Source organism: Ciconia boyciana, chromosome 8, assembly GCF_034638445.1.
Source record: "Ciconia boyciana chromosome 8, ASM3463844v1, whole genome shotgun sequence".
Taxonomy (NCBI): Eukaryota; Metazoa; Chordata; class Aves; order Ciconiiformes; family Ciconiidae; genus Ciconia; species Ciconia boyciana.
Genome location: NC_132941.1, coordinates 51,084,703 through 51,110,442, shown reverse-complemented (window position 1 = coordinate 51,110,442; position 25,740 = coordinate 51,084,703). Strand labels below are relative to the sequence as shown.

The 25,740-nt window shown below is 43.5% G+C and overlaps 1 protein-coding gene across 9 annotated transcripts in view; it reads left to right on the top strand.

Moving 5' to 3' along the window:
- LCOR (ligand dependent nuclear receptor corepressor) overlaps positions 1-25,740 on the top strand; it is a 101,218-nt gene that overhangs the window by 63,045 nt on the left and 12,433 nt on the right. Inside the window, exon 7 of one of the 9 annotated variants that reach the window (XM_072869264.1) lies at positions 2,659-12,200. The exons of 7 other annotated variants lie outside the window; for them this stretch is intronic. In XM_072869264.1, the coding sequence (XP_072725365.1) occupies positions 2,659-3,628 (970 nt within the window). In that variant the 3' untranslated portion in view covers positions 3,629-12,200. Of the gene's footprint in view, positions 1-2,658; positions 12,201-21,566; positions 21,733-25,740 lie in introns of those variants that run through there. One more of the 9 variants, XM_072869263.1, reaches the window with a different exon arrangement.

Below are 25,740 nucleotides of genomic sequence, written 5' to 3'. Positions count from 1 at the left end.
GTTGCAAACTGAGACAGGTTTAACTTGCAGTTAAGAACTCTAATATGTGTTATTTTGGCCAATTTCATACTTAGCCAAAGATCTTTCCATTACCTGCTTCTTGAGTTCAGTGATAAGTGATATCCGTGGAGATTCAAGTTCAGTTAAATATATGAAGAGTCTTAGAGGCTTTGCAATATAATTTAGATTTCATTTAATTTAGGGGAAAGTTATCTAACAGAAAAGTTTATTTTAGTGGTAGCAATGATTTGGGTGATGAACCAAGCTGAATTAGATTTAAATCACTGCATGATCTTTGTTAATATTTCCTAGCATAAACCGCAACTTAAAAAAAAGAAAAGGTGAGGGGGAAGTCTGGTAGTTCAGAAAACTTTAAATATGGCTTTTTGGATTTGTGATTGTACTGTAGCGCTGAACACGTTTTGGGTTTTTTGGGGTTTTTTTTGTTTTGTTTTTTAAAGAAAATGTGGTGTACTAGTCTTGCCTTAATTAGTTCAAGGTGTGAAAGAATGTTATGTCAACAAAATTTCTGTAAGGTTTCATATTTCTAATGGTCACTGTTTGCATACATTTAGAAACCCTTTACTCTTAGCTAGGATTGAGTTAATTGTACTGGAGAGGCTGACTGGGAGTGAGAAGGATTTTGGGTGTTGATGGGAGAATTTTTTTTCTCGAAGCTACTGTGAGCAAGTAAATTTTTTAGTGAAGTACAGAAACAGTATATGGTTTAAAATGCCATTTAATTGCTGGATTTAGCTTTACAATAGACTTTGAAAAACTAGAAATTTTAAACTAACAAGCCACCACCACCAATCCCATGTACCGCTAACAACTGATTTAACTTTCGCATTTCTCTTTGGAAAAATATTATTGTCTCAGATTTCTCCCTTCAAGATTACTTTTTCCATTTAATATTTCTATCAATAAAATACTTCAATCCTTGTTTAAAAGTTAGTCTTAATACTTTTTCACAATTCTTTAGCATAAACCTTCCTAAGCTCTTCTCTTTCAATTCTGAACAGGTTATTTCCAGCTTTATTTTCCTAGGAAGGCAGCAGAAGCCACCGAGGCTGTGTGTTGTTTGCTCCCTTATTTGTGTATCAAGTGAGGGCCAAAGTCCAACACACAGGGATGACAGCGCCAGCACCTGGCACTGTCCCGATCAGTTCTGTGGGTCTGGAGAGGATGCGGCATACTGGCACCTGTGGTTACTTGTGCAGGTGTGTGGTAAATGAGGGTGACTGCAGTCTGTTTAGCATCAATGAAATCAGGTGTGACCCTCTGTCCTAGTCAGCTGGCAGTACGACCTTTACTTAGGCGTAGAATCACTGGTGCGCATTCTGATGCTGATACATGCTGTAGAAGGGACAGAGAATGCACATTGCTTGAGAGAGTTCTCTGGAATAGCAAACTTTCATTCATTTCTCTGGATTTTGTTTTGAATCCTTGTTGACTCTTCTTCAGCTATGACCTATTGCATCCTGGAGAGAAGCTAGCAGCATATGTATCGAGCACTGTGGATATTACATGCCAGGTCCTTTCAGTGGATGTCTTTCCTCTAAAGTTTTTTTTTCAATCCCAATGTGATGTTAAAAAGAATAATGTAGCTTTTCAGCAGCACGTATCCTACCCTTAAATAGCGCTGACTTAGCTAGAGGGCTTTACAGCAGTATAGTGTCCCAGAGCATTAAAATAGAATTGCTTACTAGTCTCTTCGTTAATCTGTATGTTGAACATGGAAAAGTTTGGGGGCGGATTTTGAAACTAGTGTGACTTAGTTACTACAGGGGGCTAAGCAAGCAAAATATTAAAATACATGTGTTTATCTGCAGTAGTAGTACTTTGTGTCATAGAAAGAACACTTGTGACGAAAGAAAAATGGTAAAAATACACACCGCTTTTTCTGCTATTAACTCTTGATCTGGATGACAGTTGGAACTTAGGTCTTTTTTTTTCCTAGCCATGCTATGTATCAAATGAGAATCAGGGTCATGTATATATGCAATTAGTTGTTAAGAGAGAAATTTGGTAAGTCTAGTGTAATGCAGTGCTTTCATATTTGGTGCTTAATGAAAGTCAAGCAAATACCTTTAAGGCCTGCTAAGCTTTTTTTTTTTTTTCTCATCCTGAGCAGCAATTCTTCAACATGATGTAAGCGAACATCATCCAAGGTTTCCACCTATGTGTAGATACTGCAGGTGGCAGTCATATTTGCATGTTGAATATGTTGCACTTTGGCTTACTCTTTTATTACTGTACTTGTTTAGTGGTAACGTCACACCAGTAACACAGTTGTGTGTAGATCTATGGCGATTGATTACTACTTTGTAATTAAGGTGCTATTTTCAGACGCTTGCGCGAAGTCTTTTCTACTCCGAGAATTTGTGAACCCAACCAGAGACCAGCCAACAGGTTTCATTTTTCTTTGCCCAAAAAGCTTCTCTTTTTTTACGAACAAGTTTTAAAACTGACTGATGCTGAGACTTAAAAAAAAATAAAAAATAAAAAATAAATAAATAAAAAAATTTTAGAGAAAAATAAATAACACAAAAAGTGATGTTACCCAAGCAAGGCCTTCTAATAAAGGAGTGGCCCCCTCACCCATCCCTCCCTACCTGTGCAAGTCCTGCTCACATCAGTTTCCTTCCATCCAATTAGGCGACCTGGGAGACCCAGCCAGCACCATCCGGAGGGACTACAGAGTGGTGATGGGGTACCTCCAAGAAGCTTGCAGGATGGAACCAGGGAAGGTTATGGCCACTCCACATCTCTTAAAGTACCGCTGGCTCGATCACTCCAGATTAGTGAAGAACTGCTGAGCAGAAACCAGTTTTCTACGGCTGCCAGCCATGGGCCATCTGGACTACAGAATCATGGACAGCACTTAATATTATCCAGGGAGGCTTCTTGGGCAAAACCACACTACGAATTCAATTTCAGCCGCATGAAATTCAGGGGAAATGGTGCACTCAGCAACATCAGTGACCTTCCTTTTCTTACAGAAAACTCTGCCTTTCAAAAAATGGCACTTCAAACTAAACAGGATGGGAAAAAGGACGTGAGCCATTCGTCTCCTGTGGATTTAAAGATACCACAAGTTCGAGGCATGGACCTTTCATGGGAGTCCCGCACTGGTGACCAGTACAGCTATAGCTCTTTGGTAATGGGTTCACAAACGGAGAGCGCGCTTAGCAAAAAGTTAAGGGCTATCCTTCCAAAACAAAACAGGAGAAGTTTGCTGGATGCTGGACCAGATTCCTGGGGCTCAGATGCTGAGCAGTCTACCTCTGGACAGCCATATCCCACCTCAGATCAAGAGGGAGATCCTGGCTCCAAGCAACCTAGGAAGAAAAGAGGGAGATACAGACAGTACAACAGCGAGATACTGGAGGAAGCAATCTCTGTGGTTATGAGCGGGAAAATGAGTGTTTCCAAAGCTCAGAGTATTTATGGGATCCCCCACAGTACACTGGAGTACAAAGTTAAAGAGAGGCTGGGCACTTTGAAAAACCCTCCAAAGAAAAAAATGAAATTAATGAGGTCGGAGGGGCAGGATGTTTCAGTAAAGATTGAATTAGATCCCCAGGGAGAAGCAGCACAAAGTGCGAATGAATTGAAAGATGAGTAGGGATGTTGTAGAGTGCCAATTACTTTGCAAACTGGGTGAGCACTACTGCATAGTTCAACCACCACTGAGCGCACCTGATTCTCCTATTTACTGCAATGCTCTTTCCTTTGCAGTTTAGCATAGACTTGTGTGGACACAGGTGAATGGTGTGCTCTGAATGTCACATTGTAAATTTTTCTAGCCTGGTGTGGCGCAGTTTCCCTCCTTCACCTGCACCTACCCCCTTTTTTCTTTTCTTTTTTTTTTTCTTTTGCCTTTTGCATGTTTCTCTGTAATAGAGAGTTGAGTTACCTCACAAAGAATGCAGATCTGTGGAAGTGGACATCTTGCCTGTAGAGCCTGCCTGAATTTCTGGTGTTGGATTTTTCATGTCTGCCTTTATAGAAATAAGTCCACTTTTTTAAACTGATACTCTCTTAAAACCAGGCTTTTTTGGAATGAGAATCAGACTGTCATTCTTCAAAACATTTCAGAAATGTTTTTTCCCCTCCTTTTCTTTGATCCAGTTGATTGAGAGATCTAAGCTAAATGAAGTGATTTAGGAATGGTACCTCTCTTGAACTCAGACATTTGTTTATTAGATGGATAATCAATTGGGTCTAATTAGGCTCTCTGCTATTTTCTTTCTAAATTAAACATACTTACCATTCACTGTCTGCTTAGTGCTCACCCGGAGGGGAGGGGAGGGAAAACGTACATACACTACCTTCAGAATATGTCAGTTAATTATTTGTAACACTACCTTCGCTGTAATTTTGTTTGATATTTTTGAAGGGTGATATTTAGACTCACCTGCTTGAGGATGTAGCCTTATCTCACGGAAGACAAGCTTCTCACAGTCAGGAGCAGTCAGGGTACACTAAATGATGTATTAGGGTATGCCTCATTATAACAGAACTATGGTTCTTTGTGACCTTTATGCTTTTTACAGACTTGATTCTGAGTTTACTAAACTATGTGGTTCCAACAACTAGTTTAAATGACTCTAATCTGGGGAAGGGGGATTTGTGTAACAAACTACTGTGATATTGCAAAAAAGAAAAAAAAAAAAAAGAAAAAAAAAAGGCCACATAACAGTGATCTCGAACGTTACAACCTCAGTAGTCTGCCCAAATATCCACATTAGTGAAGGAGCTTGTTAATGTTCAGGGAAGAAGTAAAACACTGGTAGCCTGATCTAATTCAGGCTCTGCATCATATCTATCTGTAATACTGTCAGGGTCGAACACTCAATGAATGGGTGTTTCCTTTTTAAATATTACAGTTGCCAGTAGCAGGAATTAATCTAAGTCCTGCTTTTTTGTTGTTGTTTTTATTTAATCTATTTTGATAGTGGTTTAGCACATGCTAGAATAAGCATTTAAACACCATAAAAGCACTCCGTAAACCACAAATCAATTTTTTTTTCAATATGATGATATCTTTATCATTATATGGAGATCCAGGATAAGTTTTGTACAGAACTTTTATCTTTGATAACTTCTGCGGGAGTGGTCAGTAACTAGGTGGAGCTTACTGGACTTACCACAATATGACCAAATCGGAATTGCTGGTTCTTCAGGTAGAAACAATTTGGTCTTAATCTGTGCAAAAGGTAGATAGAATTACCATTTTTTTCCCCCATTTGCACAACCGAAAGAAGCATTGGAGTTTTTGTGTGAGAGCATTAAGTGATGTCAGTGATTGAAAGTGGTTTCTCAAAGTTCATGGGAGGGTGGCCCTAGGGATGCTGAATGACTTCTGGAACAGTTGATCCTGTTAGCCTCTCCCCCTCCCCAGCAACTTCATATTTTCAAAGGTTAGGCACACCATTGCTGTCGTTTTAAATATGCACTGCTCATTCTTGAAACGGACTGGGCATTTGGCCCCAAGTATACTTCGTTTTTGTTTACTTAATATATTTTAGTACTCAAAATCCTGGTTCCTCGTAGCTCTCTAGTTGTCATCTTGGCATTTAAAGCAGTTTAAGCTCAGTAGCAGTATATAAACTCTGCAATACATTCCAGTTTAGCTGGTGATTGCAATAAAGGTGCAGTTAAACGTGTGGTTTCATCTGCTGTTGGAGGTTATGGTAGAAAGTTTGCTGCAAGTTTAAAAAAAAAAAAAAGTAACACAGTTTTACTGTTCAGAGAGGTTTAACCTTTTGCAGTTGTCTTTATTTAAGCAACATGAGTTGAGTTTTATAAAACTTGTCACTGTAGTGTATGTGGAGTGCTCATTTTACTAACCTAAATATTTTGTATGTGTATGTTTAAGTGGGTGACAATCGTGCAGCAGAAGAATGGTGTGCCTACCCTTTAATGCTGCAGTTTTAAAAGAGAATTTGTCTTGTCATTTCAGACTGTAGGCTAAGAATTGTAAATAGATAGTGAGAAGTTGAGTACTCTTTATTTGCTTTGGTTAGAAAGTGGATTAAAAAAAAAAAAAAAAACAACAAAAAAAACAAACAACAAACCAAACGCGTAACTTTCTCAGTTTAAATGTCCTGAGACCTGAAGATTGTAATATTCATGTCTGCAAAGCTTTTAAACACAACACTTGATCTGTGATAACTTAATATTCAGGTAATCTTTCTTTTTCAAGAAGCTTTTGAACAACCATATTTCCTCCAAAGGTCTCTGTTTAAAAAGGAAAAAAAAGAAAAAAGTGTAGATTATTTTTTAAGCACTAATTGCATTACGTTGGTAACTGCAATATAAAATAGCCATTATTGTTTTGTGAAGCATGGTTGAGATTAGTTAGTGGTCCCTTTTTAAAATTTCATGAGCCTCTCAAAAAATAAAAACAAATTTAAAAAAAAGCTGCTGAATATTCAAAAGATATATATTTTACCTTATTGTAGGTTTTGTAAATTTAGTCTGTAATATTCAGGTGCACCTTTTAATGTTAACTTTTTGTTTCAAAGTCCCATCTAATGTATTTTCTCTGAGGTGATTCATCACGTAAGACTAGTATCACTCTAAGTGCTGCAGTGATCACTAATGTTTTGTTTCATTTTTCACTACATATTTTTTACAGGCGCTTTCAGTGTAGCTAACTAGTAGTATTTGGGATCATTTTAAATATATGATTGGAATTAATGTTTGTCCATTAGCATGCTTAATTTTCTGCTGACCAGCAGTTTGCATGGCCAAAATCCCTGGTTGACCATATTTTGGTGTGGGAAGGTGTGGTTCACTGCTGTCTTTGTAACAAAAGCCTTGTTTCTCATGTTATTTCTGGTAAGTGGATGCTTATGTTACTTGGATCACTTGGACAGGAGAGAAGGTTTAAAATCTTTCTCCTGCTGCTCTTTTGAGATGACATTAACATGTAACATAGACAAACTGCAACCCTGTAAAAATCAAGACGTCGTTAGGAGGAGGCCTTTCGGGTATTTTTCATCACTAGTTTTCTCTTACTCCCGAGAATGTCCATCCGATGTAGTTATTGGACTTAACAGTATTGTTGTGTACTACGTTGATGTAGCTGAAAAAGCCTGACAGCAAGAAACTGTGAATAATATTTGTGGCAGTCTCTGAAAACTAGTTTTTCAGTCCAAGTATCATGAAGGAGAATCCCTCTCCCCTACCCCATCCTAGAAAAGTAATTTTATATTTTGTGTGTATAAAGTTTTAAGAATCAAGTTTCATATTGTACTGAAGTTTAGGTGTCGCTTGGTAAATCTTTGCTGCAGCATATAATTGAAGATGAGTAAGGCTTAGTGTGGTAGGGGTCCTGGTGTGGAGTTAATTATCGTACAGTTCTGGTGAGAAAGCCCAACATGTATGAAATGTGTCCTTTTTTTTAATTATTATTTGGACTTGTAAGATGTAAAAGTGCTTTTTAGAACTCTGACCTATTACAAACTATTACCTCACTTTCAGCCAGCTGGATCCTCATTCCACAGTGTTGTAGGCATTATTGTGGCCGTAATGCTTGAGTACAGCTATAGAGTTGAACGTTTCCAGTTAGATATTGTAGGGACACGTTTCTGGACTCGTTTTTATTTCTGTCAAAATATATTTTGTTTTCCAGTCATTCCCTGGTTGTTTTTTTTAAAGGCTCAAGACATTTTCCCTTAGAATTTTTCATTTTCCCCTGTTACGCAGGAGAAGTTGCTGCATAAGCAATACAGGTATGCCTTTACTTTCTTCTTGTTGCAGAACTCATTATTTGATGCTTGCATTACCAACCCTATTGCTAGACCTGAAGTCAAACTCTGAATTTTCATGGCAATTGGAAAACACATGATTTTTAACAAATACAGATGTACAGGTGGGATAGTGCCTCTAGTAGTGGAACACATTCAGCTTCTGTGTTCTCAAGGAACTCCTATACCACCTTTTTTGTAGAGCTTTCCAGTGCTCAAGGATATTCCTAAACATGGGAGGCAACTGCACATGTGTTTAGACCGGTTGAGAGTGGACAAGGAATAGTCTGTGCTTTGTCTTGTGGCAGGCCGGCATTTGAGTCTAAATATTTCTTTCATGAGAACCTGAGAGTACATTGCCTTCCCCTGGAAATTCACAGGAACTGGCAAAAGTGATTCAGGGGCTTTAGGGTTGAGTAAGGTTTGTATAGATTGGAGCAACTTTTTAGTTCTGATTGAATTGCTTTTTATATCATCTGCAACGATTGTTGTACAGGCAAAACTGGAATTATCATGTGTTTCTTCCAGTTTACTTTGAAGTAATGCTCTTAAGATGTCCTTGAGTCTTAGGAGGAGAACACAGTGTCCAAAGAGTGAAGGGAACACTGTGCTGTTCCCTTGTTTCTCAAAAACAGTGTGGCCACATCTGTAATGTAAAGAGCTCTTTCTTCAATGAAGACAAAATTTTAACTCTTAGGTGTAAGAACGCATACACTTGTTGCAGTCCAAACTCTTACGAAGGCAAACTTATTAACCTGTACTGAAAGCTTTGTCACAATACTTCAAATATCTTAAATTCTCTGCCAAATCTTAGAGGTAGAACGGGAAGGGTTGTTTCCCTCATTTTCATGAGGATCAGAAACTTCTAGGTTTTCCCCGCAAATGTTTCAGAAACTAAATGTAATTTCAGTCTAGGTCAATATTGCTTTTTCTTGGCACCAGTAGATAACGTTGACTAATACTGCTTTAAAAAGCTGTACCTAAAAAATTTTGAGACTAGTTTTGGTATTATAAAGGTTTCCACTTGATCTCGAATTACATTAAAAAACCCTCTGTAATTAGAACCTTCAGAAACCTGAAAATCTGCGCTGCTAGTTATATGCCGTTCTGTTGGATGTAGCAAATACAATATCCACTACAGTTACTCGTTTCTAATTGTCCAGTGTATAAACACAATGTACTGTGATCACTAAGCAGAGAGATATTGCGGACTCAAAATGATCTGTAGTTGCACTCCACGTGTACCAGAAAAAACTCTTAAGTAGTTACAGCATTCCAGTGTCCATCTCTCGCTCTCTCCTGTTCTTGCTTTGATTGGGGCCAAGTTTCTATACCAGTATTACAGCAGCAGTTTTGGACTTCACATCCTATCGAATTATGCTTATATTCAGGTATTGTAATGAAAACCTTCATATTAAGAGAGCTTTATTTAATCGTCACAAAAATCTCTTAGCCCGGTTGCAAAATCATTTTCCTGGGCGACATACTAGGAGGAAGGATTTTTTTTCAGCCTGTCCAGGGCATTTCATTCACCTTCTTAAAAACAAACTTCCCCACCCCTGCCGCTGTGCTTGTCTCTACTGAATTGGTAAATATAATTTAGAAAGACTCAAGATGCTAACTCTACCTGATGGAGCAGGGATTAGGACACAGACTTAATTCTCACTGGAGCAGGAAAAGTTAATGTCAGAAAACAATTTCAATAGTCATCACTTAGTACAGTCTAACTTAATGTTTTTTCCTACTCAGAAATAATGAAGACACTATTACAGCTACTAATACAGTTTATCAACTACTTGGTGCTACATTTCTCAAATACTTTTGCAGATAATATTTTTTATGCCTGCATGAAAGCATGTGAACTTTACTGTCACTATAAAAAGCACTTGTCTGACCTATTCTAAAGTACCAGAAAAGGGATAAATAACTGCAGCACTTTTTCTGTTACAATGCCAGAGTCTTAATTAAATCTGGTCTTCAGGTTATGAGATATTTTAAACGTACAATCTAGGATCATTAACGGCTTTTCAGATCAGATCACCAGTTCTCTTGGGATACTAATCTGTCTTTTAAAGACTGGTACAACAAAATGTTCTGAAGTTCAGGCAGGGGATGTATATATACATGCCTGATATTTTTAACTAATCATTTCAATAGGCCATTTCAGGGCTTGACATTTGGAATCTGGGATGATGGGTAGGGAAAGGGAAGTTTCCCAAACTGAAAAATCATTTTGGACCATTGTTTAATGTTCAGTTTGAAAACTATATCACAAGAAAAATGGGTAGGGATTCTTTCTCCCTTACGCCTTCAGGGAATGAGTAGTATTTAGAATCTCTGGCTGAAATTCAAGCCTTTTTACCATGTAAATTTTTAATATAAACTCATTGACATGCTTTTTACATCTGAGGACTGAAAATGGATCTTAATGTTTAAGTTGTGGAATGGTATATTTCTTAAATGAAGGGGGAACATTTAAAAAAAATAGATTAGAATACCAGCATTAGTGAGCTTAAGGAATTTTAGTATGTAATAGCAAAGTATAGCAAAGTATTTGATTAAAAAAATTAATCTTGAATTGCTAGTCTGTAACTAGGTGCATTCTAATTTAGCAGGTGAATATTCTTTACTTATCGATATATGATGGGCTTTTTGCAAATAGAAACCTTTATCTGAGTCCCATGTGTTGCTTGTACTGATGGGATGTATGCTTACAGCAGCTTACTGCTGCTTTAAAATGTATCAAATATGTTTTGAGTGTTTGCTCATAACTCTCTTTCTAACCTCCACTTGTTAAATTGTCAGACATTGGTATTTTATCAGTCCGCAATGTAAGTTTAAACTAATGTTCTTAGGAATCCAACTTGTACACACACTGTTTAAAAACCCTCAGGGACAGTTTACACACTATCCTCACTCAATTCAGGTACTTGTACTCTCTTCTTAAACCTAGCAGTGACTTGTATTTTGTTTTGCTTTTCTTTTGACGTGCTGATAGCACATCCTTGATGAATGTCAACTTAAAACTCAGTTCAGGTATCCAGGTATAACTCAGCCAAACGGATTTTAAAGCTGCATATTTACTCTCCAGCACACAGTGCCTCAGACACTTATAGTGGCATTCTGTATATTCAGTTATTACTACTGAGCAGATCGCGTGGGGGTTCCTGGTATGTATTGTAAGAAATTCCTATGTATATTATATAATATGTATTATATTATATACATATATAGTATATATGTTATCTTAAACTTATATATTTTAAAATGCCACTACTAGCCAGCGCAGCTAAAAATGAAATACATTCCCAACTGCTTCTGCGAACGGCAGAGGCAGCTTCTTAACGTGGCTCTTGCTTCTCTCTCACCATAACTACTTCTAACCTCAAGCACGGGTCCTTGGCTGTCTGACCTCTACACTCTAGTTATGCAATGTCCTTAGAGAATTCTGTGCACTGGCCACTGTGATGGAAACCAATGGGCCGGGAGTGCTTTGAGTTTATTAGTAATTGTTCTGCCAAAGTTGGTGTTTGTATGACAAGCATGTAAACCTGTCAGATAATCAGCAGAGGTCCAAGTCGGTATCGGTGTACGTAATCACTTCCACCTAATAGGTGGGACCAGACCCTCAGCAGGTGTCTCCTCTCTGATGCTGAGCACTAATTCGGAATGTGTTGGCACTTAACATCTGTAGTGATGGGCCTCTGTGCTGCGCTCGTGAGGAGGCGAAACTTTAAAGTAAAATCTGCTGTTCTGCTCTCGCAGTGATCTGTTGGCAGTTGCGAGTCAGCAACACCTCTGCTTTATTATTTGACACTTTACATCTAAAAAGTCTTCTCTTTCTATTTATGTAACCCATAGTCTTTGAAGAGTATGGAAAATGGCATTTCTCTCTGACCTCTAGAAGTTCAAGTGTCATGGGAAAAAAAAAACAGGAACCCCCCCCTTTACTCTTATGGACCTCATTTCAATATACTGTTTACAGTTTGACGGAATTGTATAATTTAATATTTCTCTTGTACTGTAGTTTATATTTATTTACAGATTTTTTTTGTACTGTGTGATTTGAATTTTTTGTTCCTTGCTATGATCAATGTTTTATGTAGTAGAGCACTTATGATCACAAATTAAGGTTTTTGGTTTGATTGCACTACATTAATTTTTTTAATGCAGTTCTGATTTTTTGACTGGACTAAATAAGCTGTGTCTTAATGTATGTGATAAGTACTTTTAAATTTTTATTTCATGTGGTCCATTTATTTTTTGCATTGTATGTCAAAGCGCTAATTCTCTTGTTGTGCATGTGTAAGATTTAATGGCTCCATTGTATTATTTGACCATGTCATTTTGGAAACACATTCCCAGCTGTAACGTTGTGTATGGTAGTTTTCACTGGATGCTAGACTTTTCAAAACCACTATTCTTCTAATAAATTTTGTTGTGAAAAACTTTAAGGGGTTCCAATTCTGTTGTTTCTAGTGTGCTTTCTAAATGCCCGCACTAATCACCTGAGGTTATGACGTGCAAACTCTCACAAATGGAGAGAAGCAGGGGAGGAAGTGAAAATAGAAGGTAAAACAAATTCCGGCCGAAGGATCAAGCTTTGGAGTCTCTGTACTCCGTTTGGTTCTTGTTCTAAATAGGATTGGCGATAAAGCTGCTTTAGCAGCTGGGTAGGGAATACATGTGAAAGCTGAAACGCTGTCTCATAGCAGCCCGGTCTCATGAACTCCCGTACTCTAATTTGCTCTTCCCTACTGGCCACCTTAATTTCTTTCATGGTAAATAATTTATCCAGTGAAGAACGAACAGTCTCTCAGGAGAGAAGAAAAAAAAAGTGATGTAGGCTTGTTCGTTGAGCACTTAGTAATAAGTCAAGGTCGGAACGGTGGTAATAAAAGCCTGGCTGGGAACCCTGGCCGTTGCCTTGTGCGGTTCGGTTTGGCTCGCATGCGCAGTCTCGTGCGTGCGTTGGGTTCGGTAGCAGGGCGGCGTGCCTTTTCGAGCAGCTGGGTTGTGTACCAGAGGAGACGGGACCAGGCTGAGGGAGGTTGCTTAGCTGCTCGCTTGCACCAGCAGGCACTGGTGTTGCTTTTATTCTCTCTTCGGCCACCAGCTCTCCCCTTGCAGAGGGGCAGGTCCCCGGCTCCCGATTAACATACGGAAAGCTGCGGCGACTGTCCTGCTGTCCTCCTGCACAGGGGCGCAAGGCAAACCCGGCAGTGACACCACGCTTCAGCTGGTCCTTGTTTGAGACCCATGTTTGCTTTCTTGCGACCGTACTTCGGGTTGAACTACTTTTGACGTTATGCATTATTGATACCGAAATGCTGAATACTAAAAAGTAGGTTACAGTAAGTGGTGTATAATGGAACCCACGTGAGTTTAGGCATTTCTGCCAACCTTTGCGTTCCGTCCTAGGATGATTCTGAGAGTGATGCATAGGGATTTCCTAGCTTTAGGAAAATTTATAGTGCTGCACGCTGTCTAGCCCAGGTTTCTTTTCTCCTGAGAAATTGCCTTTCTCAGCTTGTGCTATTGAAAAGTAGGTAATTTAGGGTTTGCGTTTGCTAACGTGATTTTTTCAGTGCTTTTTTTTTTTTAAGATCCTTAAATAACTGTTACATTGCAAACGAACTATTGTATTCCTTGTATACTAATACTGGTATTAAAAACAAAAAGCAAAATGGTACGGTAGCTGGGTGTTGTCATTGGTTTAGCTTTACTGGGCAAATCTCTTTTAAATAAAAAACGGTTTGACTAGAGACTACATCTTACACTTATTCGGGAATAGTAGGTCTTTATGTGCAAATAGCTTGAAAGCCTTGTGCTGTAAACTAGCATTTATCATATTTTTTTCTGTATGTCTGAATACATCTGTCAAATCTATGAAAATAGCCTTTGAAAGTGATGAACCATATTCCCATCTGCCATTCTTTAGGATGTATTACACTCTGCAAGCTTTTCCCAGAACATTTTTAATCAACACTTTTAGTCCTGCGATTATCAGAAATACCAAGTTTTTCTGGTTTTCCTGGAGGACTTGCTGATGGTCTTGCACTATTAAGCTGAAGTTGTTCAGACTTGAAGGAACACAGTTTCAAATTCTTCTTTTAAAGCTGTTTTCTGTAATACAAATATGTATCATGATGAGAGTGCACGAGACATTGCACCCAGACCCAGAAAGAAGCATCTGTGCTGTGTTGTAGAAGTAGAAAAGAAACATAATTAGCACTGTTAGGCCGCTTAAAAAGTCTTCTGCTAATTTGCCTCAGCTCGTTTTGATTCAGGATGGGTTTTGAGCTGGTCCAGTTTGTTATTGGAAGAGGCAGCTGCCTCTTCTGAACCTGCAGGAGCATATCTGGTCACCTTCTGAAGTAACAGATCCTTCATGGAGTAGCAGTGGACTGTAGCCCCACATACACTTGGGTCACTTTCTACGATCCAGGTACTCTAGCAGATGTGAAATGAGAGGCTCTGCTGATTGCTCTTTTGTGAGAATGTGTGCGTCTGTGAAGGGAAGGGCAGAAAGCTTCAGGTCACTACCTGCAAGTGTTGGGATTAATACTAGACCTGAAAGTAGGCAACTCCCTGACCTCAGCGGGAAGGATCTGAAACACTCTTGTGTTGGAAATCAACTTAAGTTTTGTGAATGAAGCTGATTTAATTAAGGAAGTTCCTGAGCATCGCAATTTCATCTTCTTGTGTAACCAAAACCGAGCCCTCATTTCGTGGCTGCTCAAACAGCAGCAATGCAAAGCTTGCTCCGCTGTCCTCAGTAAGGCGGATCACCAGTGCCTTTCCTGCCGGAGTGTGCTGAGCTCTCTAATTTCCTAGAGGCCTGACAAAAGTGGGTCTGGGGGGAGAGGGAGGATTTAAATTGATTAAAAAGTTGATCTTTTTAATATAGTTATTCTCAAGATATTTCAATAGATGTTACAATGCTGGAAGGATCCTGTATAACAGCATTTGTGGGAGTACTGTTTCCCCTGGTCTGGTTCCTTTGATGCAGCCTCTGTGACTTAAAATCCAAGATGTTCTCAATTGTCAAGTAGGAAATTCAGAAGAAATCTGAATGACTTTACACTTGTGAATTATGAATTAAGTTCCTTCTTGCACACCTCCCCCAAAACCCCAGACAACACAACCTTTAAAAGCTCTCTTTTAACTATCATGAAGAGGGAGCACAAAACAATTGCATTTTATTTTTACAAGTCACTTTTAAAGTATCAGAATTCACAGGTTGTGTTTGAAAGAAAACTTCTGAAGTCCTCTCTTGCCTCCTCCTCTGCAGGTGTCATGCAGCTCTGCAGGAGGCCTGCTGAGTACACACTTGACTAAAAGGCAGGTTTTTGTATGAAATGGCTACAGCTCAAATCTCCAGGAATTGTTTAAAAGTTCAGCTAAAATTAGGAGCACTTAAGGTATATTTCAGAGCATAGAAATGTAAGCACTGCTGCCTAAAAATGCAGAGGTTGCCTGTATGAAAATACAGGTGCATCTCCCCAAGGGACCGACCAGACTCCCGGGCTGTAACCTACCGAGCGCCCACAGTAACGCAGTGAAGGACAGGGCAGAGACTTCAGCTGCAGCCTGTGCAAGCCTGCTGCGGATCCAGTGGCACGCTTCTCCCAGCCCGTGCTGAGGCTCCTGCCTTATCTCCCTTTACCTGGGCTGGCCACGTCAAAGCTTGCATGCCTACCTTTGCTGGACTCCTGCCTCCAGGTGTGGATCAGACAGCCCTGTGCTGACAGGAGGAGTGGCTTGTCTGTACAGGGTTATCAGCAAACTGTCTGTAAAAATTATGGTGCTAAATAGGCAGTTTTGTTACACCTGCTAAGATTTTTTTTTTTTTTTTTCTGACATGCACCCGGATCCCATCATCACGTGTCCCAGATCCCTCCTGCCCAGCTAATAAAGTGTAGGGCTTGCTTAACTCGTTTTGGAATGACATTCCTAACTTTGAAAGGGGCTTTCATGGTTTCCTTTCTTAAAGCCAAGCCTTTGACTGTGCTTTTCTTCTCACTGAGCTTTAGAGGAAGGCTCTGACACTAATTGTTGAAAGTTACTCTGGCTCTGCAGGGGAAAAACTGACACTAGGAGAAGCTGAACAGCTTCCCCACACGTGAAGTGTTTTTCATACACACAACTGGTACCTGTGCTGGGACCCTTGCTGTAATCTAAGCCTGAGGTGCTTGCTTGCTTGGAGAACCCAGTAGTTTCCACCATGTTCCCCTTTTGGGTGAAGATGGTGGTATATTTTTGGGTTTGGTTGGTGGTTGGTTTTTTTCAGATGTTATGCTGTGGTCATATCTTCCTGAGATTCCTTTCAGGTCTTTAAAGCAAGGAGCTGTGTTTGACGTGCTAGCAGTGGTTTAAAACAAGCTATTATTTGACTTTGAAAGGAGACTGTAAAAAAAGATACTGTAGGATTCTGGTTTTGCATAAGCAGCTTTCATAACAAGTGGACTCTGCTTGTACGGAAATACAAGTTTTCTTCTGATTTTTAGCCATCAAACAGACCAAGATGTGAAAGCTAAACCGGCTTGCTCAGTACCTGGAGTGTGTTCGCCAATAACAAAGTTCTTATTGGACCATGGTGACAGCTACCTGACCTTGCTGCTCGCTAGAGGTCTGCCTAGCTGTAACTCAGGGAGCTTTTCTGCTGATGCATGAAAAAAAGTAGATTTTTGCTCCTCTTCCAGGACCTGTGTTGGCTTTTCTGTAATAGACAGACACAAGTGTGTATGGTAAGGGTGACTGCTCGACTGCTTTTTAATTCTAGCCTTCTTGCCTGTACCTGTCCTTATGTTGGTGCCTCTACTTTTGTTTGAATGTAGACTGGATTGCTGATTGATAACAGCAAAAAGAACATAACCCTGGATTTAAAATAAATACACCTTACAGCTCCTTTAATGATCTTATTATTAAATTAGGAATAATAATTAGTAACAAAGCTTAAAATCAATGTAACCTAGCACAAAGTGACAAAGGTAGTGGCTTAGCACCGGCAAAGAGCAGGTTGATGAGGTTTGGGTTTTGGCTGGTTTATCTGTTCTTTTATAGCTCCCGAGTGGAAAAAAAAAAAAAAGAAGAAAAGACTTTCCTTGCGAGATTAGTAAGAGTAGTGAGGGCTCAGCGGGACAACAGGGAATCTGGCACTCAGCCTTTTGTGGGTCAAAAATCCCCACAGCGTACGTGGTTTGGGCTCTGGTGTCGCTGTCTGAATGCACAAGTCACTGTGAGGAGGATTTTTCAGAGGTGATTTTGCTGCGATTTCTGGGGATGGTCCCATTCTGTATTTCTGTGGTCATATAAAGCACAGTCAAAATGCCAACATCCCGTTAGTGCTGTGGTCTCATTACCACTGCGTGGTTAAGCGTGGGTTCATTTCTCTGAGCTTTCAGGGTTTGCATAGTGCACTTACTGTTAATACGATAAAAAACGTTTGCGGTAGAGGAGGTCTGTGAGTGCTTGATGGGCAGCATGTGCTAATGGGTCATCATCGCTTCAGTTTCCTCTGCGAAGGCTAGGGACTAATTTTCCTGCTGGTGGGAGCAGTGGGACCAGGGAGGTGCAGAAGTCAGAGGGAGGCAATCTGTGAAGGCATCTCGGGGGGCTCTGCCTGGCTGTGGTGCTCGCTCCTTCCTCTCTGCCCGTGAGGAGTGATGAGTCACTTTGGCTTTTTCCAAAGGATCTGTTCCTTTGCAGGCATAAGCTGTTGTTGATAAATTTTTTCCTTTTATTTTTCCCTTTATGGCAAACCAGCAATTGATGGGTTTTGTCCTCAGTATAAAGAAACAAACAATACCTATCATTATGCTGCAGGAAGGAAAATTGCACAGAGATAAAGTACATTTTAAGTGCGGCATCCAGTTATAAAGGGTAAACTGCCAAAATTGAGGAGGCTTTAAATCTGGTAAATAACCGTAAAGAAAACTGGGTGTATTAGTGGTGATGGCATGTTGCATGCTAAGCAAGGTGTAGTTCCCTGCCTCAGTTTGCCGTGTAGCCGGACAAATATTTGATGCGTGGGGGGAGATGGGACCTTTTTCAGTGGGCATTAGCCGTGGTCGGATGAGGTTTGTATTTGTTAGTCTTCCTTTAGTATTGAGATCTGTCACAGTATAAACAAAGGAGAAAAATAATTGCGGGCTGGGATGCCAAGGTGAATTTTTGAGAGCAGAATAGACTCTTTTAAGAGGGGGAGGAAGGACAACAGCGTGTAATGACAAGGGTTAAAAAAAAAAAAGAGATGATGTGAGGGATGTGCAGAAATGGAAGGATGGAGAGGTTTGAGCTGAAGGGGAGGGGTGTACATTAGCACAGAGGAAACCTGTCCCCACTGGCATGCATAGAGACATTTCCTGCCTTATGTTTTGGTTTCTTAATAGTTATCTGACTATAAAATTAACCTACATCATTTAATGGTAGTTGAATGGCAGTTAAATTAACCCACTTTCAAAATAGAGCTTACCTAGCCCGTCAGCTCTGAGACAGTCTCGTCCCCAGGCATCCGGGGCTGCAATCCACTTCTCTGCCTTAACCTATTTCCCAAGCAGCCAGCCAAAGCGGTGCATCAGAAACAGGGTTTGCTGCTCAGCCCGGCAGTGGGCAGAGAACATGGACACCTATCAAACCGCTAATTCATATTTCACTAGGCATTTTCGTGCAAGGAGGTATAGCATCGGCACGTGGGGAACGCTGCCGTTAGGAGTTGTGATACTGTTTCTATTAAAAGCATGGCCTTGATTATCTGAGGCCCAATTATCTGAATCTCCAGGTTATCTGAAATGGGGTCATATCCCCCAATGTCTGTTAATTACACCCAAGATACCCTCTGCTCTCCAAATGTCTTCCACTGGCCCCTCCCAAGCTTTGGCGACCGGGTTGTGCTGACTGTCTTTAGCCCTAGCGAGCGTTCTACCTAGTTGCTACCTTTGGTTTTTCATATCCGTGTTGGAAAAAAAAAATATCCTGGATGTTTGCACTTTAAAATCCTTGAAGACTTCTGGAAGTAGACAGTGGCTGTGCGTGGCAATGTGCGTGTTGGAGCTGGGACCAGCAATGTCTGCAGGGAGGGCATCCGATGCATTTGGGTTTTCTTCCACCCCACAGGTGCAGCCCTGCAGTATAGGTGCAGCGCAGGAGGGGAAGGTGGGATTTATCACAGCGCAGCATATCCCTCTCGCAAGCCTTAGTTTACTGCAGATGAGTGCACCTTCGGTGGGGGGTTCGCCTGTTGTTGAACCTCTGCCATTGCAGTGGCTCCAGCTGACCTGCGTGTGTGTGCCCAAGGGCTGGGCAGGGCGAGCTTTGTCCCTGGTTTACCGCAGGACAGACGGGGAGCTGACAGTGATGGGCTCGGGAGTGGGAAGAGGCCATACACCTGCCTCACCTCGGGTCCAGAGCCAGCGTGCGTTCCCAACTCACACCAGGACTGTTAAAGATACTCAGGGCATCCCTCCCTACTCCATAGGACTGGTCCCTGTGGTTCGTTCTCCCTTGCCTTAACTGGGTGCTGCTTTTTTTAAAACATACGCAAAGCTGTGAAAAAGATTGTAAGAACTTTTTTTTTTTTGCCCTGCATGCTTTTGTTATCTGTCTTCTGGTGCTATCTGTTTTTCTATCTATTCTGGTCTTCTGGTGCTATCTATTCTTTTGGAGCACCTAGCTCAGGGAAGATGCTGAATATTGCCTCAGAGAGAAACACTCATGGTAATTTTTTTTTTTTTCCTTAAAGGGAAGATCCCAGATGTCCTTGATAATTAGAAAAATTAGCAAGGACAATTCTGGAAAGGCTTTGAAAGCTAGTATGTAGAATAATGTTTCCAACATGATAAATTTCCCTTGGTTTTAAAGCAATAGCTCAGTGGTAAGATTTTTAATTAGTCATTAAATATTGTATTAGAAGTATCACAAGTGATGATAAACTGCTAGAGAATACAGTTGAGTTAGTTACTTGGGGAAGGTGGGAGTGGAGGAAGCTATGACAGGAATATGAAAAAGATAAACTTACTTGAGGTTGCTATTGTTTTTTTTTAAATGTAAAACCAACTTTGGTTTGTTTGATTTTTATTTGGCTACAGGTGGGGAGAAGGTGATTTTTAATGTTTAACTACTTTAAAAATAAATAAACAAATAAAAGACACTACTCTGAAGGGTTAAAAGTCTGAATCTGTAATGGATGTCTGTTGTTTATCCAGTCAGTTGGCTTATTGTACAACCTGGATACCTTGACAAATACATGCAGCTGACAAAAACCCCAACCAAACAAAACCCATCTATAACTTGTTTCTTCCTGCTTTTCAGTTGAAACGCAAGCTCAATCCATCCCCACGCGCGTCACCAAGGACAGCGTAAATTCAGGGGCCTTGAGAACCCGGCAGCAATATTTCCGTAGTTATTTTGGCTGTGCTTTACACAAGTTCAGCTTTTAATTTAGAGAAGAAAAATGCTTTTTCTCCTTCCTAGCTGTTGTGTGGAGCCTCAGCTCTTTCTGTGCTGCTTTTCTGTTTTTTTTCAGTGCAGCAAGAGAGGATTACTGTAGCACCCACAGAGGTGTGAAGGGACTCATTCATCTGTGTGGGGAGTGTTAGGTGCCAGGCATATTTCTGAGGATTGAAATACAGGCATTTAAACGGGTACATCCAGTGTCAGCCTTTAACTGGGGCTTTGAGAGATGAGCTCCAGAAAATCTTGCTGCAGCGGCTTACATGGCTGTTTTGCCCATCCCCTGCAAGGGATCGCTGCATCCCAGAGCGGAGCCAGCAGAAGAAAACGTGTCCCCGCACCTCCACCTCTCAAAGCACAAGGTCTTTGCTGCAGCTATGAGTGAAGATGGGTTTGAGCATGATACTGTGTGTCAAATGGGGCAGGGAAGATGCAACATGGGTTGCCTTTTGCTGCCCTGGGATAATAATTTCTGGCAGAGAACTGGCAGTAACTGTGGCTCTGGGTCCTCTGCGGTGACTTGTTGTGGGCTGCTGCTGAAAGACACGGTGCCACCTCCTGCCTCAGTCCAGTGCCTTTCCCCGCCAGTGTTTGCTTTTGCACAGCCACTCCAGCAAGCCGAACAGGGGCTGGCAGAGAACTCATTTTCCCCTTCCGCTGAGCGAGACGCTCGTGTGGCTTTGCATGCAGTCCCCCGGCACTGGGGAAAGCGAGCCCACCTTTGGCAACCCACAGCCACAAGCACGCATTTAGCACATGGGATTCACAACGCCCCTGGGGATGGGGTCAGCTCACCTGACTGCCAGCAGTGAGCAAGCTCCTTTTAAGAGGCTGCTCCTCCTTTGCAATCCCTCCAAATGGCATTTCCACTCACCCTGAAAAATAAATGAAGTGACTGAAGCCAGCAGGGCTGGAGGTGGCACCCGAGGGCAGCGAGACACGCTGCCTTGGACCTTGTGTCAAAGTGGGCAAGGTCAGTGCTTTGAGTTCAGCAGATGGAGAGCATCGCTCGCGAGTTAGGCTTTCTTCTTAGTCATACACATTTCTGAAATCTCTGCTTTTAGCCAGGTTTCCAAGGCACCCTTCGGCTTGGTGGGGTACTCCAGTGGTACCTCTGGTTTTGGGTGGTGCAAGGCAGTGCTCCACCGACTGGCACGGAGTTAGCTGTGTGGCAGCAGGAGAGGGAGGGGAGAGGTCATCCCCATAAAAATACTAAATTGGATTTTATAAGTTTATAGCTACGTTTTGTTTCTTTTACAGAACTATAATCCTGGTGCTTAGAGTGATCTGAAAGGAACAGAAACACTTAGCCTTGAACTTTTGTTCTGCTGCTGCTTCTTGTGCCTCTGAAGTACAAAACATACCTGTAAACTTATAATCAGTCAAACCGATGTTCAAGGGCTAAAAAAAGAAACCCAAAAAGGGCGCAGGCTTCATGTTCAATAGTGAGAAACTTGGGGTGGGCAAACCAGAAGATTGCAGTTGGCAATCAGCAGGTTTTTGGAGACCAGCGTCCCAGGTAGGTTGGTATGAACCAGTTGATTTCTTTCTCCCTCTCTTTCTTCTCCCCCTTGCTCCCCCCTAAAATACATTATTGAGTCGCAGGCAGGCTGGGCTGCCCGTAACACTCTGTTTCTGGCATTCACAAGCAGAACAAGCACAGTGTCACCCCGGTGCACCCAGAAAAGGGGAGATGTGGCAACCCCACCAGAGGGTCAGGGCACAGCAGGAGCTGGCTCCGCAAGGTGGGCAAAGCTCTTTGGGTTGCACAGGATGAAATCCAGATAACTTGTCCTTTCTCACCCATACTGTAAATCCTATACTTGTGCAGTCTATAGGTGTTACAGACAGACAAACCCCTGCCTTCCCCCGGCCCCATCATCCCCAACCGCATGGCCTTTGTTGGAAGCCCTGGGTCCCCCCCCAGCAAGAGCTGGGGGAGGGTTGACTTCAAACTCCACTAAACAGTAGAGGCACAATGCAAACAAATGTATTGCAGCACGCAGCTATGCAAATAGCTTTAGAGCACAGCACGTTTTCCCCAGCGTTAATTGCTGCACCGCCAGGGTTGCGTAGCAACAGCTCCATTTGTGTCTCTGACAGCTCCTGCCCCTTGATGCCTCTGACACCTTCTGCGGCAGGCGGAGAAGGAGGAGAGAACAGGGCTGCCCTGGGAAAGCTAGAAGGGACAGGAGACAGAGAGGGGCTCAGGTGATAGGATTTGCCGGGGTGTCTTCTGCTGGCACGGGGCGACACGTGCAGCGGGGCTGGAAGCGGGGCGTTGCGGCGCAGGAGCCCCCAGCAGCCGCAGCCGTGTGTCGGCAGCCGTCAAGGCTGGCGGCCAGACAGGGCAGACCTGCCATCTCCCAGGCTCTGCAGGAAAGCTCACTGGCAGGTGGGTTGTCTTTCCCATCGCAGTGAAGCCTTCTGGGTACCCCCTACGGGTTTGTGACTGTGCTTGCAGCTTGGCTATAGGGATAGAGGGTCCCCAGTAAGTCACCCCTCCCGGCCACGGAGCTGCAGTAGGCTTGTGGCTTCTCCAGCCCTTGAGAGAGATGACACATTCCTCATGCACACCCAAAGCTAAGAGAGCCTCAGACCAAGCCCCGTGGGAAGGGGTGAGCACAGGCGCCGAGGGGAAGGCTGCAGACGGTACGGGCAGCCCTGGGCTCCCTCACTTGTCTGCTGAGCCCAGCAGCTTCTGCTGGGCTGGCCTGTGCCTCCCGAAAGGCAGGCTCTTCAGAGACAGGGGTATCTGCCTCCCGAGAACAATTTTTCCTCCTGTTTAAAACCACGTTCCCAATTCCCATCCTCTGCATTTGCCAGTCGGTCTTCAACTCCCGCTGCGCCTTTACCAGCAGGGCTGAGGAACCTGTTAGTAGCTGGCACCTTCCCCCGGGAAGGCACTTCAGCTCTGCAATCAGTTCACCTCTCCTCTCCTCTCTGATAAGCCACGTAAATAAATAGTTTCTCTGCAACGGTTTACACAGTCCGTAAGCAACCCTGCCTGAAGCCGTGGGGCACTTGAAATAAACTCTTCTATTACACCTGAGCATGAAACAAGCTCTTCTCCAAAACTGCCTTAAGTAGCGAGGATGCGGGCAATCCTGCGTCCATCAGCTGCCAGGCAAGAGGATGGCCGTGGGCTTGTTTTATTTAGTAGTAATAGCCAGAACAGACAGGAATGGTGGGAAACGCTGAGCAGCTACCGAGGCGCACGGATTATCAGGTCCCAGGCAGCACAGAGCTGTGTCTGGGAGATCTGGGGATGGAGAGGCACAGGCTGAGGCTCGGTGCCTCAGGGGGACGGGGAGAGGAAGGACCGAGGTGGGATCCAGCTGTGCTCAGAGCCTGGCTGCAGGTGGTGGGGAGAGCTCTGCCTGAAGGTTATCCTTTGAAACTGAGAAAAACGGGATACTGCCTGCAGCACCCAAACTGGGACTGGGCTGAGAAAGGAGCAGATGAGCCTAAGGCAAGAAGTTGCAGCCTATCTTTGAGCCAAAGTGATGTGAAAGCAGAGGATGCTGAATGCAATGCGCCTGCAAGAAGCAGGTGAACTGTGTCGCTGAGCGTGAAATGGGTCTTCTAAGGACAAAGGGCGTTGAGGCTGAATGGATTTATTTCCTTTATCAAGCAGGAATAATATATTTATCTCTGTTTTTTAAATTTACAGCTTGACAAGCTGTATATATCTGAGATTGACTCCTTGGAGTACAGTGGGGCAAATGAGCACTATGGCCTCAGTCACACTTCAGAGGAAGAAACTAGGTGAAGGCAAGGCAGAAACGCCACCTGGAGCCTTTAGGACCAGGGAGCCCAGGTCCCCTTTGCCATACGAGCAGGACGTGGGTCTTTTCCAGCCCCACATGCCTGTGCAAAGCAGGCGTGACCTGCGACCGGCTGCGTTCGGCATCGCTACTGCAAGGCGAGGAAGGACCATGCCCGGCCTCTTTGGTCCCTTCTCCCAAACTAGGGGCTCCGTACGCAGACCCGCAGTCTACCTCCCAGCCAGTATCTCATCTTTTCTTCCTCGCCACCCCCCCAAGCAACCACTTCGCCTATGCCATGGGCTCTTCCTTCGCAGCCATTTGGGTGTAGCACCCGAAGGTGCCCCGGCAAGGAGGGAGTTGGCTGGTTTGCCACCGAAACCGCTTCCCAAGGCTGCCTGGGGAGCGTGGCGGTGGGGTGGGCCGGTGCAGGGCCACACCTCTGCTGCCACCCTTATAAATTCAGGCTCGCTGGGGGAAGATGGCTGCCGCTCTTAGGAGCTGGGCTTGCGAGCAGGTAAGAGGAAAGCAACCGCCCTCTTTGCAAAGGTGGAAAAAAAGTCGTGCTGAGCTCTGCCTCTTCGCAAAGCCCCCAGCTCCAAGCCCTCCTCTTGCAAGGGGCGGGGGGCAAAAGGTTTTTTATCCCCTTTGTTATTCAGCAGGGCAAGGGGAGGAGCTGGGCTGCGTAAGAGATCCTGGCTGACATAACCCTTCCCATGCAGGGCTCTGGAGAGGGGCCAGGTTGTACCTGAGCATTTTTATTTAAACTAATCCCAGGCATTGCAAATTGAAAGTCATCACAGCGCCAGGTAGAACCAGTCGAGACGGTTGCTGGAGGGCATTTTTCTCGCCCGGGTGTAGTAAAGCAGTCTCGAGGTACGTTGTTTATTGCTAACCCCGGGAGTATGTTCTGGAGGTGCTGGAGCACATTTGGTGAGCCAAGCTCGCTCAGCCTTTCCAGGTGGTTTTGGGAAAACCTTGCCCAAGAAGCCTTAAAGGAAACTGAATGGCCGTGGTTGAGAGGCGAAGCCTTGTTATGCTTAAAAATTTGGGCAAACTGGAAAGCAAAGGGCTGGCTAGCAGATGCTCAGGGCAGGCTTGGCTGCAGCCTAGCATTTCTGGGTGAAGAGGAGACTGGGTGCCACCTGGCCAGCCCGGAGCCCAAAGCAGCCCCTGGGTGCCTTTCCCTGCCCTTTGCCAAGTTTGGGAGCAGACCCCACGACCTGGGGGAAGCGGGTTGCTGGAGGTGCCTCCCCAGCACTTGTCAGTTCAAAGAAAGCAGCCAGCAAGCAGTAAGTAAGCAGCAGGTGAGGGCTGCCCAGGGCTGGCTCGGGCACGCCAGCTGACACTGAGCATGGCCGGCTCTGGTCCCTGGCTTTCCGTCCTCCTCCTCTCCGCTGATGGCTGCTCCGACCTGGGGCTCTTCCTCCCTGTCTGCCTGTCGAGCCCTGCGCCTGGCAGCGTGGGGAGGGAAGACCCACTCTAGATAAGGCTGCTTTTCCCCACCCTGGCCCCGAACCCTGTGATAAGCGTTGCCCCCCTTGACCCAGCCGAGCGAGCGAGGTCGGCATCCGATGCTGGGGGTGGAGAGCACGGCTGTGGGGGGGGGAGTGACTTTCACTCCTCTGGTACAAGGCCAGGAGGTGCAAAGTGCAACTGTTACTGCAAAGCAACCCGGCGTTGCTGGCAAAGATCCTGTGCCAAACAGCGTGGGTGCCAAGGCGCGCAGCCCCCTCGGCGTGGCAGGGACTGGGTGGGAA